Raw genomic sequence first — 18172 nt, forward strand, 5'->3', positions numbered from 1 at the left:
AGCCCACGATTCGGAAATTTATTGCCCAAGTGGTTTTAATGCACAGAGCTGGGCGGGAGCAGCGTGGAGCTGCCGAGACGAGCGCTGTCAGAGAGCCAGCAGCAGCCGCGAGGGCGCGTGTGGAACGGGCACGCAGAGAGCAGAGCTGCTGGGCCGAGCTTTGGGGAAAAGCCTGGGCAGCAGGATGGCCACGCTGCTGCTCCGGCCGAGCCCGTGGTCGGAGGCGGGACAGGACGGTCCCTCTGCAGACACGGGGCTGCTCGGCTCGGCCAGCAACGCTGGCCCCGGCTCTTCCTTCCCTTACACCACTGACGCTGACATAAACTTATTGAATACGTGACTCCAGCACAGCTTCACCTGGGTGAAATTCGGATGCTTTTAGCTGCTTCCTCGTTCTTCCCCAAGCACAGGACAGTGCTGTTCTGTGGGGAAGCTGAAGTTCTGGAAATATGAGGGCACCTGGGGAAAACTCTGTGAACAGTGAAAAGTCAGCTCTGCGGAGCACGGCTCAGCGGAGGGGACACGGGCTGCAGCAGAGTCTGCCAGAGCAGGGCTTTCGTTCTGGGTTTTATTCAGAGCAGAGAGCTGCGCTGGGCAAAGCTCTTCACACCCCAGAGCACAGCTCAGGTCCCAGATACTTTCTGGAGATTAAGGCGAAGTGGCCAACATATGGTTTCTTCATTTGATCAGCCACTTCAGGAGAAAACAATACACATGCTCTCCAGAGGGTCAGGTCAGTCCAGAACAACTCCACGTCACGGGGAAGGCAGGGAGCCTGTTCTCCACAACAACACCTGCTGGAGCAATCCCAGAGAGTGGGGGGGACCCTGCCCCGCCAGGCAAGAACATCAGGAACTCCAGCCACTTCCTTCCCTCGAGTGAACACAATGAGCCAGGACAAAGGCATCCCCCTCTCGCCTGGCAGGACCGCCACTGGAAACAGGCCATATCCTGCAAACTCAGATACTTATCAGTTAGCTCCAGAACATGTGTCTGCAGAAAGAAACACCACCTCAAAAACTCCACGTCTGCCACATAAGTAACTGCCTTTCCTCGTGTTACACCAGCATCTGACTGAATTTTCCGATGTGGCTGAACGGGCTGCACCAGCAGCACACCCACCCCACCCCGGCAGCATCCTGCAGCTCTCTCCTCACAACCGTGACGACGTGGCCAGCGGCAGCTCCTGGTGCACGGCAGAGCTGGTGCAACCCCCGTCAGGGTGAGGGCTCTCTAACCCCTGCCTCTTCCCCCCGAGAACAGCAGCTGCCCGGCCGTTGGATCCTCCCCCCCACAGACTGCACCCAGGGACAGACCCACGCTCCTGCCCCCCCACCGGCCCCTCCGGCAGCTGCCCGAGCTCCAGCCCAGCACCGCTCACGGACTTGAGACTCTGCTCCCGCCTCTTTCAGGAGGCACCGTTGCTCCCACACAGAGGCAAAGCGGGACTGCAGCTATTCCATCAGTAAGATGGCTCCAGCCCCAACGTCCCCCCTCCAGACCATTTCCAAGAGCTTTTCTCCAGCTGCTCCTGGGAAACCCTTTGGAGGCCTCTCCCGGCCCCTCTGCGGCAGGGCCAGGCTGGCCGGGGTGACGTGCCCGCTGCGGGGCGTCGGGCTGGCCGAGGGCCCCCGGTAGGGCGTCTCTCTTTCCTCTGCCCGGTATAATTTCTGCATTTTTTTCCCCTGACTCCTCTTCAGTCTGATTGCTTCTCCGAGCTGTAGATAACCAGCTGGAGGACAGCTGGTGGATTTTCAGCACGGCGTGCCGGGGCCACTTTCCCGACCCCGAGCCCACCTGCACCCAGGGAACGTTCCTGCTGGTTTAGGGGCTCTGGCGTGTGCCTGGGACAGCTGCTGCCAGCACAGCCAACAGCTCTGGCACGTCTTAACGGGACAAGGACGTTGCTGCTGAGCATCCCTCGCGTGCAGCTCCCCAGCCGCACCCAGGCACTGCCCAAATGCCGCCAAGGGGCTCCTCCTCCCTGCCTGAGAGGTGTTTCTCCTGCGGAGAAGGGGAGCTGCCCGCTGCGGGCAGAACGTGCCTACAGACACACACAGAGGACAATGGGACCTCGCTGGAACAATCAAGAACCATCCCGGGTCTACGGGTGGCTGCCACACAAATCCCTGCTCTGGGCAAGGCACTATGGTCTGTGCACTTTATTTCACTCATGACTCATCCAGATGAGCTGCATTTTTAACACCAGGCATTCCAACTACTCTATTTTTACTGGGAAAATACTGACCCTTGAAGTGGGCGAGTCCAAAATCCTGGGTCTTGGCATCCCTGCTGTTGGGGTGTTCAAACCCTGGCTCCCGGTCAGCAGATGCAAACCCGTTCTGTTCTCTAAGACAGCTTGAATCCAGCTGGCACAAGGACAGCGGGTAAACAAGATTTCTCAGAAGATTTTTATACCAGCAGACGAAGAATCTTTCTGCTCTGTGCACAAAGCAGAGCTACGCCCAGCAGGACAGGCGGCCTCTGAGCTCGCTGCCAGCCGCTGTGCTTCACGCAAAGCTTCAGCTCTGATCCAAGCTCTGTTTTTCTTTTAGGCCTTTGCGATGTGCCCCCCCCCCGGCCCATTTCAGGGTCTGGCGCTCACGGCTGTGCCGTCCCTCGGGCACAGAGCTCCCCGGCAGGTCCCTCCGCTGGCAGAGCCGAGGGACTGGCAGCCCCCGGGAAGCTTGTGGGTGCCCGGAGGGGCCCCGGGGCCGTGCCCAGCCTGGGAGGCAGCTGCCTGCCAGCTGACGGGGTGTGGGGCTGCTCTGTATTCCTCCTACTTCAAACAACTCAGAGCGGTCAGATCTGCAGGGCAGACCGGCCTCTGCCTTGCTCCGCTAAGCGGGTTTTTATCTGACATTGTTTTCAAGGCGAGTTCCCTCGCCGTGAGTCACCCCGGCAGCCCCGCAGGGCCGCGTTGCTACAACACATGTAAACACTTCCCCTGCCATAGGAAAGGCCAATGGGACCCAAAGCTGAGCTGCATTCCCAGCCCAGCAGAGCTCCTCAAGTGCTGCAGAACCACCAGCAAATCTGGGGAATAGTCCCAAAACACCAGAATTAGGACTGGTCTTGAAGAGGCTCTTGTCAGCATGTAAAAAACAGTCCCAGAACTCCCGGCCACTGCGGTCTCCGGTTGAAGGTTTAATGGCAGATTTTCACACACGCATGCTATCACATCTGCAGTTCATTTCGTTCCGTTATTTTTACACAATGGCAACAGCGCACACAGTTGAGTTTGGTTGACATGCAGCCGTAACGTGCAGGAGGTGACCGGCTCGTGTCCCCAGGCTCTGCTGGGACCCAGAAGGGCTGATCCCGGCCGCAGCCCCTGGGCCACGCCAGCTCCTCCCTGCCCACCCGGGGCAGGTCAGAGCAGCCTGGGGGGGGAAGGGAGGACTGAAAGCATCTGGGCACAAAACAGCCTTCCAGGTCACATCGAGCCTTGCCAGAGAGGAAAAAGTTCTGCCCTCCCGTTGCCATGATAACTGTTTTGCTCTGCCAGGACGCTTTTCTGTGCCGACCTTCCGTCAGTGTCATGGAAGGAGTCAGTGATTCCCGAGTAACAGCCACGCACCTGCCAAGCCCCCAGAGCCCAGCGGAGCCCGGGGGTGGGGGGTGCCTGCGCAGAAGAGAGGAGGGCTGTGCTCTCTTCTCCAGTGCCTTGTTGGAACAGGCTTTTTCTGTGGAGACTGTAATTGCTATCAGAGTCTCTTGCCATATCACAGAAATGTGCCTTTTTAAAAAATCTTGTCACTCTCCTTGAAAAGGAGAAGTTTTCCCTGGCAGCTCCCCGCAGAGACCCCGATTCCCGGGCTGCGTTGGCCTTCGCCTGGCTCCCGGGGCAGCCCTGTCCACCGACCGAGGTGGCCGCTCCCACGGGCAGCGCTGTCACACTGCGGGGTGGCCGCCCAACGGGCAGGCAACGGGGGCTTAGGCTACCTTCTCCAGCAGCCACACAACGAGAGGAAGGCTATCGGGGCTCTAGGCTGTTACTGGCGGCCCTTCGGCATGAGATAGGTGCTCAGTAAACAGCAGTTAAAGTCTCCACCGGCTCCACTGTGCAGAAGCCCAGCTCGGAGTGAACTGCCGCTGAGCAGGAATGGATGCTGCAGCACCGACCTGAGACAACTGTAGCTTTATGTCCCACAGTTTGTGCTCCTGCCTGTCTTTTATCTATTTAAAACAACTTCAAACCATTTCACAAACACTCACAAACTAAAGCTTACGAGGAGCCTGAGGAGGGAGGTATTACCAGCTCTCTATTTCAGAGGGAGAAACTGAGGCTCAGAAAACAGGCAGGGTTTGCCCAGTCACAGCAGACGCCAGCAGAGCCGACTGCTCCGGGCTGCTAGCCCTTCATGCAAGCCACACAGCACCTCAACTCAGCTCCTCGCCATCCACCGTAACTGGGGCAGCAGCGGGCAGCAGCAGCAAGCGGATTAGTCGACAAGCGGAGGCATTTCTGCCTGGCAGGACTGAAGGCTGGCAGCAGCCACAAGCCGGCGGAGAGGCAAAGGCTCTGGAATCAGCAGCGCTCAGAGCTTCAGGAGAGGTTCAGAGCGATCTTCGGGGGGGTATTCCTGCCGGGGCCCTAAACTGCTGCCTCCTCACACGTCTTCTGCTGGCTGGGGCCATGGCACTTTCCGCAGCGTGGGCAGGGGGAACCGTTCCTGGAGACGGCTCAGAGGGCAGTCCCCGGCGAAGCCTCAAAGCGCACGCTCTGGATCTTCTGGGGCTAAGACGAGGAAAACTGCGTTTCAATGGCCAGTGGAAAGGAAACACAATGGAAGAACTTACCTGTCCCTGCTGGGAGTCTGATCAGGAACGTCGCCAACCAAGTGATCCGGATTAGCATGAGAACAGGCAGAGAGAAAAGGCACAGGGGCATAGTTTAGTAAAGGGAGAAGCCAGGTAGCAAAATCTGACAGAATAGACAGTCAGCAAAGATTTATTAGAAGGAAGAGTCTCCTTCTCTAATTTACAGCAGGTCCTAGGGGGTGAGGAATCCCTTCCATGGTTTCAGGCACTGCCATAGGGCCAGGTTCTGCTCTTCTCACACTGCTGCTCACAGAGCGATTTGATGTCGGCGGTTCTGGAGATACGTCCCAGTTCTGCGGTGTGGCTGAAAGCAGAGTGTGCTTGTAGGTGTGTGATTATGAAAAGACAGTGATTTAAACCCCCATGTTTATTAATTCAAACACACAAGCTGGAGAGATCAAAGCAGCCGGGTGTGATTCCATCCGCTGGCTTTGTCAGCGTACTAACCATACCCTGAACCAAAGCTGGACAATACCCAGCAGCTTACAGACCTCTACACCCAGTGACACAGCAAAACGCTCACCGCAAAATCAGACTTGGCCTCGACTCTTGCGTTCCAAAGGTTGGACAGGTTTTATCTCCAAGAGTGCCAAGAGGTCCATAAAAAAAGCCTCAAGCCCTTAGAGAGAAGACTACTGACTCCTGCAGTGAGAAGTCACCAAAGAATACCGCTGAGACAAAGGAAAAGCTCTAAAATACGAGGGGGGAAAGCAAAATAGGTTGGGATTAAGTAAATGTTAAAGGCATAAGCTAGTTCGCTCTCTAGTATCTCCCTGACTAGCAGAAGCCCTTCCACCCTCTGTAATTGTGTATATTGTGCAATCTTCCTGGCACTTCTTTCTATCAGGCACGTCTAGTTACTCTGTGTCCTGGAAGCTGCGTCCTCAAAGGCTGCAGCTTCTTTGTTAGCTGGTGAGAATGAGCAGCCTGGCACCGGCGCTGGAGCCACTTCGAACCTGATGGTGAAAGGCAAGGGCGGAACGCGTGGGGAGAGGAGGAGGCTGCGCTTGGAAAAGTGCTTTTGCCTAACAGTGAGTCAGAAGAAAGGCAGGGCTGTAGGAAACAGAGAAGTAAATAGATTGCAGAGTGAAAAGGTTTTGGTTCTTTTTCCTCTGACAGCAGAAAAAAGTTTTGATCCTGTTATCAGCCTGTTTGTACAACTGGCTTTACTCTTAGAACCACTCCTCCCGGATAAACCTGTCTCAGCTGATTAATAATTCCAGAGCTGGTTTTGAACAGCAAACCAGTAAATACGGCGTTTGCATTACAGATGATTTGCAGACAGATCTGGGCTGATGCTGACGCTTGCATCCTCACATAAAGCTATAAACATCCTGAGACTTTTTATTCTAAATATTTGATTTTCCCTCGCTGACACTGAGCACCTTTGCTTCTGGTCTTTCTCTCATCTTGCAGCTGGACCATGGACCCACAATTCTTCAGGTACTTTGTCAGTTGTAGAAGATCTGGCAGAACCAAGAGGGCAACGTTACCGCACAGAGGACAGAAGAGGGCTGAGCACGTTGCCCAAAAGCTCATGAGTCACCGCTGTGCCCGTGGGTCACAGCCGCGTCCCAGAGCGGAGCGCGCGGTCCCCTGCTTGTCCCTGAGCCAGGGCAGCGCATGGCCCTGCGGGGCACCGGGGGAGCCGGGGCGCAGGCCTCCGCGGGTCGGGGCGCAGGTCAGGCCGTGCTGCTCTGGACAACGGGTGGCGCTGGCCTGAGCGGGGCCGCTCGCTTGTGCCCGGCCGGGAGCAGGGCCGGGTGACAGCGCGGTGTCACCGCAGCGGCTCAGCGCCTCGCGAGCGGCGCGGGGCAGGCGGAGGGACGCGCCACAGCCACAGAGTGTTCGCGTTTACGTGGAATGGGGGAAGTGGGATAACGTGCAGGAGCACCACTTCTCCCACGACGCTCAAAGCCTTCCCGTGCTCTGCGGCACCTACAACACCGAGCAGCTTCGAGCACGTCCCGGTCACCCTCCCGCCGGTGAGGAGTGGGACCGTGTCCCTCCCTGAGCACCGACCGGCTCCGGCTTCTTGAATTCTTTGGTTTCTAATCCCAGACCCGCAAACCTGGTTACATGCAGCCTTGGAGAGTTTCTCCTGCTCTGTGTCCATGAGGGGTTAATTTATTTTTGCTGAGGGCTCGTGTCTAGCTTAGGAATGGGAAAAGGAGCCTCAGTCTCACTGGAACCCAGAGCGCTCCAGCACCAAGCGCGGTCGGCAAACCCCACGCTGCATCACGCTCCCGGGGCAGGGCCCTGCTGGCGGCACACAGACATCGTGATCGGAGCCACTGCTGGAGGCACAAGAGAGGCCTGAGGGAGGAATATGTGATCAGAAGGAATATTACCTTTGGGTTTATTTTCATGAGCCATTAATCATCCGATCTAACCCTATCCTATGATGCTGAGCAGTCTCTGGCCCTTTGCTCTGAGACAATTTATTGCTGCACAGCTCAGTGTGTAACTATAACGCTGAAAGGATTTCAGCAAAGCAAGCAGTCCTGGCACTAACTGCTTATAAATAATACCTGAGCAATGAAATATTAATGCAGTGGACTCCAGGCTGCAGCAGAGAAATCCATGCTCCAGAACTGTCTATTGGTAGAAGGATTGATAATCTGCACTAAGAAAAATCCTGGAAGTGAGAGATATTAACATTGTGAAATTTTTTTAAGGCTCAGTCTCCTCTGAATTATTATCTTGAGACTTATAATTCAGTAACATGCAGGGAATCTGAAGGATTCTGTGCACATCAGGCTGTTAACGTGGTGCCCCTTACGAAGGATGGAGAACACGCAGCTGAGTTCAGCGCTGCAGCCCGAAGGAATAGACTTGAATGATATTTCTCTCTTTCCCCTGGGATGGCATGTTTTCACCTCTAATTTTGCTACTTCTGTGACCAAAAGCTGGAGGACAGAAGGGAAGATACGATAGCTTTCTGGGCTAAGACCCCGGTATTCCAGCAACAAAGACAAAGGGTCAGAGACAAACAATATCAACCCTTAATTAATGACTACCAGTGTGTATAATTCAGAATTTTTGTGGTTTTGATTCAGATTTTTTGTGGTTTTTAACAAAGACTTCATGATTAATTCTCCTTCATATTTTGTTTAAGAGCAGAATAAAATCAAGCAAAAGCAAATCCAGCCTGAGAGGAATATCCTGTCCCCACTGACCACACCAGAACTGTCACTGGATGTTCCCTGGGATTTGGCAGGTTGCTGATCCACAAACCCACTGGTGAGAAGCTCACGGTAATTCTCTGCTGAACCTGGGATAAGAGCAGCTGCGGCTGCAAAGGGAGCTGCTTTGGAGTGGATTCACAGCAAATGAAACCAGCCTTTTATTTTAAAGTATTATCAGAAAATAAATACAAAACCCACCCGGCGCTGCAATGCAAATCTCTGCAGTGAACCCCTGGGAAAAACAGACTGCGTACGGTGCCGCTGCGGATCCGGAGAGGGACGGAGCCCAGGCGCAGAGCGCTGCTAAGCACACGGAGCCAACGGGTCTCCAGTGCCCGCGCCTGCCCCCAGCGCTGCCATTCAGATTTGGTTTGAAATTTCTGTTTATTCTTTAACGCCTGTAGCTGGGCAAGCTCCACCGGACCCAAGGCACGTAACCCACACAGGCTGTTCCTTGGGGCTGCAGATCATGCTGGCTCCCACGAACACGCTGCTGTCATTAGACTCATGAGGGTTTTGTTTCAGAATGATTAATCTGAAGCCAAAGCGTAGCTCGGGGCAGCTGACACAGTGCTCAGGAGGTGGAGAAAGGCTGCAGCCCAGGGGCGGTGGGTGCGGCGGCTGCGGTACGGGGGTTTGGGTGCCCTGTGCTCCCTGCCCCGTGCCTCGCATCAGACCCATGAGCTCATCTGCTTTTCCACGCTCTCTTCTGAGGAGCACAGACCTAAAAACGAGGCAGTTCAGGTCTGGCCTCCAAACCTCTGGCGTTAACGTGAGGGTTTGACATTCATCCCTCCTCCCCATGATCGACAATCCTGTTGCTCTCGTCCGTACAAGGCCCACTCAAGGCACAAAAGCCAAGCTGTGCTATTTATACTTCCTCGTCCAGCCCTACCTACCCCACACATTGTACAGCCGAGCTTCACATTCTACCCTGTGCTCGTCACGGCTCGGCCCTTCCCAGAGAAACTCCACGTCTCCCGAGGCTCTGAGCGGCTGCTGGAGTCACCCGAAGCGCAGAGGAGCCCCGCGAGAGCCCCCGGACCCGACAGCGTGGGGAGCCCCCGTCCGCGCGCCGCCGACAAAGGCCGCTCTCTTTCCAACAAACAATGCTGCGCATCACGAGCCAGGCTTCCCTCGAGCTCGGCGCCCACATGAGCCTCAAAATAAAGGACCAGCACACTTCAGAAATTCAATACTCAATACGTGTGCCGAGTGCTGCAAGCGTTTGTCCGGCTGCAAGAAAATCAGGCCTTTGACATTTGCAGGAATAAGTTTAATGGTAGAAAAATGTTTGGAGGAAAAATGCCGGGCTTACGTAAGTGCTGACACTGGCTGTTCTTCAGCTGAATGTGGCAGGCTGGCTGGTGTCAGAGCAGTAGCTTTGTGCATGGGACATCCATTATTTAATCATGAACTGTAGTAACCAGCCCCAGATTCTTGTACCCTAGAACCAGGGGATTCGGGATGAAGTCACTTTAGTTTGTTTTTATTAGCAACCACTCTTACCAAATTTGTTGGTGTCCTAATTTGTCTGAAAGAGAGGAGCCCAGGACAGCGGGCACAAAGGAAGCACTGAGGAGCTCTGTTCCCGGGGGCTGCTAATAGGAGCACGTAGTCATTTGACATCAGTGTTCAGGAAGGCAAGTCCTGTTTATGGCAAGAGCCTGAGCTCCTGCTGGCACGGCAGCTTGTCAGAGCTCTGTCACCTTTGCTTTTGGTAGGCAAGGTCTGAAAACAAGATGTGGTAATCTGGAGGGGGGTTGGTTTTTTAATTTTATTCTCAAGAATCAATCTAATTCCCTACATTAAGTCGATACAAACACTCTTACCTTGGTAGAAATCAGACCAGCCCCTGGCAAAATCAGGTAAAAGTGTACGTGAGAGTGAGCAAGTGAGACAGCGCGGGCACATACGCGCGGGACTGCGAGGAACGGCCCGTAACGCTCCGCCGAGTGCCTCGCCCTCACCCCCCCCAGGGGAAGGGATTTTCAGTTCGGCCCTTTCTCCCCAAGTTTGAAACTACCCAGGCAGGGTGCTCTAGGCCCACCTCGACAGATCAAGCCTTCCCGGAACAAAATTCGATTTTCATTTTTTCCTAATCTAACAGCTGGCAAAATACAACTCGCGCGCAGTTTGACCTCTCCTCCCAAGGTGGCAAAAGGTCTTATTTGCACTCCTGAAATAGTCCGTCCGAAACTGCTGGGGACGCGGTATTCGGCACGGAGAGAATAATCAGACATCTACAACCGGGAAAGAGCTGATTTCTCTTCACCTCCTTTTATTTCTTCATACCGCAGAATCAGGCAACACTAAATCCCCGTCGAGCACGGCTGCTGCTCTGCTCAGCTGTCTGGCTTCAAAATAGCCACCACTGGTTTTATGTCATATTTTATGTCTCTTAGGATGAGCTTATCTCTTGTTGTCCCAAAGAAAAGAATAACAAATCTTTGCATTTTTAGCCATAGCAACTGCAAATGCAATTGCACAGGAGGTTAATCACAGCTTTCCCAAGGCAGCTTTTCCTGATTAGAAAGTAGCAACAATGTTGTTCGCCATCACAGAATTAATGACATTACTGACCTATCACAGACTTCGATAGGCAGCGGGTCTTGAGAAGTGAAGCACTGAATTAGAAAAGAGTCATTTTGTAATTTTTTTTGGTAAATAATAGACACAGTTAGGAAAACAGTGAATTTTCCTCATTTAACTCCCGGGGTGGGGCCCATCATAAAGTTTTGGTTTTATAGACTCTTGATACATTTTTTTGACATTTCATGATTATTAATGCTGACCCACAGAAGGGTGTTAGCAAACAGGTAACCCAGCGGGAATCGACCAGGCTTCTTGTGACAAATAACATTGTTCCGTGTCAGTAAAGCTGCCGAATATCATCCTCGATTCGAGAACTACCTGGACAACGTACACACAAAAATATCACTTCTTTCTGTATAGTTTTATTATTTAAATGCGTTAGCATTATCTGTTTTGCATAATCCCAGACGAAGTACGACTCTTGTCATCGATGTGCCTAGAATTACATATTCATATGAATAAATCAGGACACAATTGTAACCTGATGTTTTTGCAAATCTGCTGTGCAGTTGCCCCAGCCTGTGCCAGGGAGCTCTGAAGAGCAACATCTCCCTAATTACAGTAAGACACAAACTCTGAAAATCCTGTCCCTCCCAGGTAAAGACAAAGCAGAATAAAATCCCCCAAAGCCAGAAGCAAAACTTCCAGGATCCCCCAAAATGTTTAACTTCGTCAGAATAAAAGGCGTCCACAAATGAGAGAGACTCCTACACATGACAGATTATTTTTCCTTGCCCCCAGCCCTACAGTTCAGGTTTCTGCTCACTGGAGATCACAGGGTGACACTGCTGTGGAGCACAAGCCACAGAGTAATGCAACTCGTGAGCACCCCCGTTTTCTCCATGTAGCTCTGAGACAGACTGCGACTGGCACATCCAGAAACACCCTCTGTGGCCCAACACCCCTGTTTCCACCCCACGCAGGACAGAGCAGTATTGCAGAGGACTGCAGAAACGCACCCCAATCTTCCCGGGCATTCCAGTGGCCCAGCCTGGCCACCGAATTCTCATCGTACGGGTCTGTCTCAGCCACAGCACTGCAGCACAACACTACTGTCCACAAAAGGATTGGTTACTCAGGCACATTAATATTATCGTGGCCTATTTCCTTCTACTATTCAAACATCAAAAGCCCATCGTGGATTTTGTTTCTCGGTGTAAGCACCACATTAAGAGCTAATCAAGAGTTTCTCCTCCAGGAGAGACTCCACTTGCCTCGGCAGTGGCCGTCACAAGCCCGCGCGCCTGCGGCCGCCCCTCGGCCCTCCCTGGAGCGGGACCCTCACCCCCGGCTTCCCGCAGAAGCGCAGGGACTGCCCTGAGGGCACAAAGGCCCCGTCTCACATGAAGCAAACCTGGAGAACTTCTCACTTGTGCTCTGTGGCCTCTCAGTCAAACCACAGCGAATTCCATGCGGGGACACTGTTCTGATTTACAAATAATAATTTCTTTGTTCCCTAATATCTTCATGATTCACACGCCGTAGTCCCTTGTCAACTGATTCTCTCAGAGGCTGTGCCGTCCTCATTCCATTGGCAGGAGTATTGCCCCCGATTTCCTTTAGAAGCAGGATTGCTTTTTCATATTCAAAGAGAAACTCCACTCAATATTCATAAGCAGCAGCAAACCAAAACAAACAGCTCCCCAAATGACAATCTGCCAATGTTCAGGATGCTTCCAAAGACCTAGAAGCTTGCCAACTTCCTACCTATTTCCGTAACCCACAACAATGTTATGTCTAAACAATTCCCTTCACTCTTCTCATTTTGCAACGCTTGTTGCTTCTGCAGTACATTTAGAGGTTTATTTTATTTTTCCATGGATAGACCTAGCCTCCCCCAAAAGCCTGATACAAATGTAACTGGTGAGTTTGCCTGTACGATCTGAACAGACTCGAGCATTTCAGCCTTTCGGGCATGATGAAACTACAAATGCTTAAGCTCTGAATCAGAGAGTTACACAGGCCCCCGTACTTGTTAGATTCCTGAGCCTATTATCATCAGCTCTCCCTTCAAATCCTGCAGTAAGAAGCATTTTCCCTTTTTTTTTTTTCAGTTTTTCTTCTCTCTCTTCCTGTGATCAGCACTAGATGCTTCTCTCTTTGTCCCTGATGTTGTCTATTATTAACCCAGAGGCTTCTAACGGAATCATTAACTATTTCACTCACTTTTCTTCTGTGGCCCAGCATAAGAGTTTGCTCTGATAAGGAAGACTAACTCCGGACAGGAAAACTGACAGAAACGTATCCCTCTCTTCTTGTTTAATATTAAAGGAAAAATCCAATGCTTAGTGCAGGGGTTGAACATCAAACAAACAAAAGCTGTTAGTGAAACCAAACAACTAGAACATTCAAGACTTGCAAGTTGCAAAAAAAAAAGAACGTGAAAATCAGTACAAGCTCCACGGCAAGGGCAGACCCGAGTGCTAATGAGCCCAAGGAGCCGTTGTGCATTTTCTCTAACGTCGCTCTGTCCCAGTCAGTGAGACCGACCCCACGCCGGGGTTACGGACTCTCACTGTTATCAGATGCATGTCACAAATCTGAAATATTATCGCTCTCCACGTAGCAATACGCATGTTGCCTCTCAGTAGAAACGACGCTGGCAGACGGATTTACAATACCCCCTTCCAGAACCCCGCACATTCTTGTTCTTTTTTTAGCTAAGCAGTAAAATCAGGTTATTTTGAAACTTATGGTCCATGGCAATGAGTGCTTAGGGCCGTTGTCACTACCTTCATTAAAAATCCTGTTAACTGTAGCAACTCTGTCAAACCTTGCCTTAGAACACACAGACCACTTAAATCATGAATGAGAGCTACTTGGGACCCGCCTCAGCTTGGGCTGCCAGACAGGCAGGGGAGGTTGGGACCCGCCACGCAGCGGGACAGAACCCTTAGCGGGGAGAACACCCCCTAGCAGGACACAAAGACCTCGTGAAATAGCTCCTTACCTGGTAGATCATGACTTTGAAGTTTTTGCGTTTCAGGAGCTCCGCTTCGTTGGCCTCCAGCTTCTTTATCTGCCCAGCTTGCTTCTCCAGGTTCTGCCGAACGGTTTTCACGTTGACGCTCACCTTGCGCACTTTTTCCAGCATCTTGTTCACGGTGTTGCTGGTGGTGGTGTGCGCCTTTGTCAGCTTGGTGAGTTCTCCCTGGATGCTGGTCACTGCGCTGTCCATCTCTTGCTGTCTCTCCTCCAGCTGTGTTTGGGTCAGCTGGATCTGATCCACGGCTCCAATGATCTTGTCCAGAAGGGTCAGCACCATCACGCCGTTGATCTGGTCTGCTTTGATGGGTTCCTCGGGCACTGGCTCCTCTGAGGCCTCGGAGGCAGTTGGTGGTTCGATAATTTGCAGAGTCGTATCCTCCATGATCGCTCGGGAGTCCTGGCTAGCGGAGCCGGGGGAAGCTGTCACTGCAGGGAGAGAGAGGAGCGAAAACTAAACCCGAGCCTCAGCTAAACTCTGCGCTGGGAGACGCGCCAGAAATGGAGAGCACAGTGTGTGGAGTCTGTGCTGAAATTCAAATGGCACAGCTCTGCAGAGCCGGCCAGTGAAACTGCCCTGCAAAATTTTCCAGGCTTGCAGGTCATTGGCTGACTCCACCTCGGCTGTATAAAAGGAGCCCGCTGCCAAATGCCTGATGACCCACCCTTTCTGAAACGTTTAAAATAGTTAGAGGGGAGGCGATGGCTTTGCATGCAAACACAGGCACAGCTCAGCGAGGAATGCAAAGCTCTGCAACTACAACCGCCTCTTCTTTACCGTAAGTCTAAAGCACTGTAGGTAACGAGAGGAAAAAACACAAACCTTGAGTAAAAGGCTCGGGAAGCTGCTGGAAAGCAAGCAAGCCCATCTGGGCACAGCTGTGTACATTAAAGGAAGGCTGCTTTAAACAACTGCACACGTTAAAGTTCAGCTGGAAAATTCAGATCTTTGGCCAATACTTAGGGTTTTTTTCCAGGACTATGAGAGTTGATTTTCAATACCTTAAATAAATGCCACCATTTGGATTCAGAAGTTACAGCACAGAACTTCTGGATCATAAAAATGCACGCTCCCATGCGTGGGAATGTACACAGCAGGCACACACATGATATATGTGCACCACGTATCTGTGCAGATTTTACACAGAAAGAAGAATTATCATTCACTCCTGAAGTGAAGCAGCCGGCCACTCCCCTCAAAAGCAGCGATCTCAGCTCTTCAATCCTCTGTCATCGACAAATCTAGTCACTGGGCTTCTAAAGGCAGGACAAGCTTCAGCATACACCACACAAAAACGTACTTGTAAGCCATGCCCAAACACATCGTGTTACACGAGGCTTTATTGGTAAAAAAGATACTAATTGTTTCAGAACTTTGGAGTACATACTGCTTTAGAAAACATGGAGAAGAAATAATCCTTATTTTGCTGACTTTAACCCCAGTATTGCACAAAGTAATTCACAGACTCCTCTATGGCACTGGCAGAAGTTTCTGCCTCGTGGCACCCACACCAGCCTCCTGCCCTAGAAGACACTCGGAGGTGCTGCCCAAGACTCTACAGGGATGTGAAGAAGGAAAATGCAGATCTCGGGAGTGACACTCTCGCTGGTCTGGGCTCTGCCAAAGGAAATCAGGCTCCCCCGGACAGAACTGGGGTGAAGGCTCCGCTGGCTGGGGCAGCTGGAGGCCGGTCCTGGCTCAGCCCAGGGGCTGTGGGCAGGCTGGAAGGCTGCAGTTTCCCTCTTGTCCTGTAACCCTGACAACAGCAATTCCTACTGGCACATCTTGCCTCCCGCCAGGGCCAAGCCTGCCCTTGCAATTCGCCAGTGGCTGGCAGATGAAGTAAGAGCTCTGCAACAGGGCTTCTGCAGGCTCAGAGCCCCCCTCACGACAGCGCCGGAGGAAACGCTCCACCCGAGCACACAGGCTGGGAGCCCCGCGACGCACAAAGAGAGCACAGGGACGTTGTTCAGCCGTGAGTGCTCACGGCAGCCAGCGCTTTCCCTGCCCCGTGTGACAGCTCCGCTTTCTGCTCCTGCCGCGGCCACGCTGCACCATTGATCTCGATCTGCTCTCACTGTGCATCAGTAAATTGTGCTGGGCGGCTTCCACAATAGGTATTATGTCATGTATTTAAAATAGGTTGCTTTTCTATACCCTGTTTTTTCCTGGAGGGACCTTTTTCCTGAGGATTTATTTCCAGTGTTTACTGCTGATGAGTCAGTTCCATGAAAAAACCCTCCCTGCAGCCAGCCAGGGCAGAGGCTCCGCAGTTGTTTCTCACTGGGGGTTTCTGCTCCCGAGCGGATTTCCCAAACACCTCCATCAGGTTCCACGTACGGGGCGGGGTGCAAGCAGAGCAGTGCTCTCTGCCTAGGCCTGCCGTCCATTCCACGGTGGCTTCCCCATTTGGGAATAATTAAAAAAACCCGACCGAGCAGGTCAGTCTAGACAGAATCAGAATCAACAACAGAACAGGAGTTTATATTTGTTCTTGATACTCGGTAGGAGAGATGCGACGCCACGCTCAGTGCTCACTGTGCACGCAGCAAACACACCCCACGATCAAATGCGATGAGTAATTTTCTATGTTAGGACTAACTTCATTTCGGCCATTTTCTGCCGTGGAGACGTACTGGGAAAAGCCAATAGGTGGCAAACTGCAGCCTCCCCTTCGGAGCCTTCGCTCTGCCTCGAGCACAGGACTGTGACATCTGTCTCAGTCTCTTCTAGTGCGAACAATCTCTTGCTGCTCTTGTTGCACAGTAGATACAGTTTGACCTTTGGCTCTTCCACGCTTGCACTATGCCTTAGATATTACTGATCATTCCAATATCCCAGAGCTTTTACAGCACCGCTACAGAATTCATTACAGAGACATGGAACAGACAGTCCAAACAAAAACCAGCGTATTTCAGCTTCAAAGAAAAGCTCTGTCAGCCGTATGCAGGACAACAAAGGACAACAATGTGCAGCATCTGCTTCCACATCAGTCCCTGAAAGTTCCTGTGACTACAGGAAATGGCTCAGCTCACTAATGTCTCAAATAGCAAGATAGAGCTGCCTGGGGCCTGTCAGAAATAAGGACCAGCCTTGGCTTCCAGGGGACAGACTTAAATTTCACCAAGTGCAGCTGATACAATTTGTCCCTTCACCTGTAGCTGAAATACAAAGGACATGGCCTGGATAGACAAAAAGAAAGAAAATGTTCCTCTGTTTTCCAAGGACCTGGGGATAAGTACAGGGGGAGGAAAGGTGCAGTATGTGCCCAACTTTCCGTACTGTTGGATGCCTCCCACAGACGAGGAGAACTCAGCTTCACCTGCAGTGCATTCCGCAGGCACCAAACTCCAATGACAAATTAAGATACGTGTTATTTAACCTTCTAACTTGCTCACCTTTTCACAAGCAAGTTGAGAGATGTCAAATACTGGAATAAAAGCAAGAGCCGGGTGTCAGCAGCCCTGCCACTGCCATTTCCATCACGCAGCACCACCAGCCTCGCTAACATGGCCTGACTCCGCTGGCGCAGCGTGTCACCCGCCGCGACCGCAGCCCTCCGCGCCAGCCCCCACGATGTCATTATTTCCTTATTTCCTGACGGGTCTTTGCGTCACAGGAGCCCTCAGGAGCAGCACTTGGGATTTGTTCCTCTGCGGCTGAGCAGCACCCACCCCTGTCGGTGCCCGTGTCAGAGCATCACGAACAAGCCCACAGCAGGAACTCGGACCCTCCACTCGGAAGGAGGCGAACGCCCACCCAGACCCCGCCAGGGGCTGTCGAAGCACAGACCGTCACCTGACCAGGGGTCTCTGGTTAAACCCTGCTCTCGCTACGGCAGAAGCTCCTCTTCCAATCGCACCAAGGCCAAGCATTTACTCAGACGGTCCGTAAGTAGAAGCACTCGGAGTTCGGTGTATTTCAGCTCAAGTACCTGTGGGTTTGGCTTCCTGCCCAAAGCACCACGCTCCTGTTCACAGCCGGGCGCGGCAGGGCCCGGGTGCGCAGGGAGGTTTCTCGCGTTCGGCTGAATTTCTGCGTTAGGCAGCGCCGCGCCCCCGGGCCGGGCCTCGGCACTGACGGTGCGTGTCCAGCGCCGGGATTTAACCCCGCAGGGCTCTGCTGCACCGCTGCTGCCTCCGGCGGGGGCACTCCCGGGGGCGCGGGGCGGCGCCGGGGCAGCAGCGAGGTGGCAGCGCCCAGCTGTGCCCAGGTGCCGGGCACAGGGTTCGGCCGCCCCCCCCGGTCCAGCCCCCGCGCGGCGGGAACCGGCGGAGCCCAGGGCCGCCCCCTCCCGCCCCGCGGTGCGGAGAAGCCGCCGGCGGCCGCGGGCTGCCCGGGCTGCCCAGGCCGCCCCCGCCGCTCTGCGCCGCCGCCTCACGGAGACGAGGACAGGCCGCGCCTTCGCGCCTCGGCCACGCTGCCCGTGACGCCGCCGCTTGCGTCACCGACGGCGTCAGGGGCGCGCGGGTGACGTCACCAGCCCCTCCGCAGGGGCGGGCCCGGTGCCACCGGCCGCCGCGTGACGCCGGTGAAGTCACTTCCGGGGCGGGTCCCGCAGCCGCGCGCCGTCGCTAGG

General features: G+C 53.3%; 1 protein-coding gene across 1 annotated transcript in view; it reads right to left on the reverse strand.

The window, feature by feature from the left end:
- Nucleotides 1–14147, reverse strand: part of CAVIN1 (caveolae associated protein 1) — an 18724-nt gene extending 4577 nt beyond the window's left edge. Inside the window, exon 1 of the mRNA XM_074891945.1 lies at nucleotides 13558–14147. Within this exon, the coding sequence (XP_074748046.1) occupies nucleotides 13558–13977 (420 nt within the window). The 5' untranslated portion in view covers nucleotides 13978–14147. The remainder of the gene's footprint in view (nucleotides 1–13557) is intronic.
- Between the last annotated feature and the right edge of the window lie 4025 nt (nucleotides 14148–18172).

The sequence above is a fragment of the Strix uralensis genome, chromosome 22 (genome assembly GCF_047716275.1).
Source record: "Strix uralensis isolate ZFMK-TIS-50842 chromosome 22, bStrUra1, whole genome shotgun sequence".
Taxonomy (NCBI): domain Eukaryota; kingdom Metazoa; phylum Chordata; class Aves; order Strigiformes; family Strigidae; genus Strix; species Strix uralensis.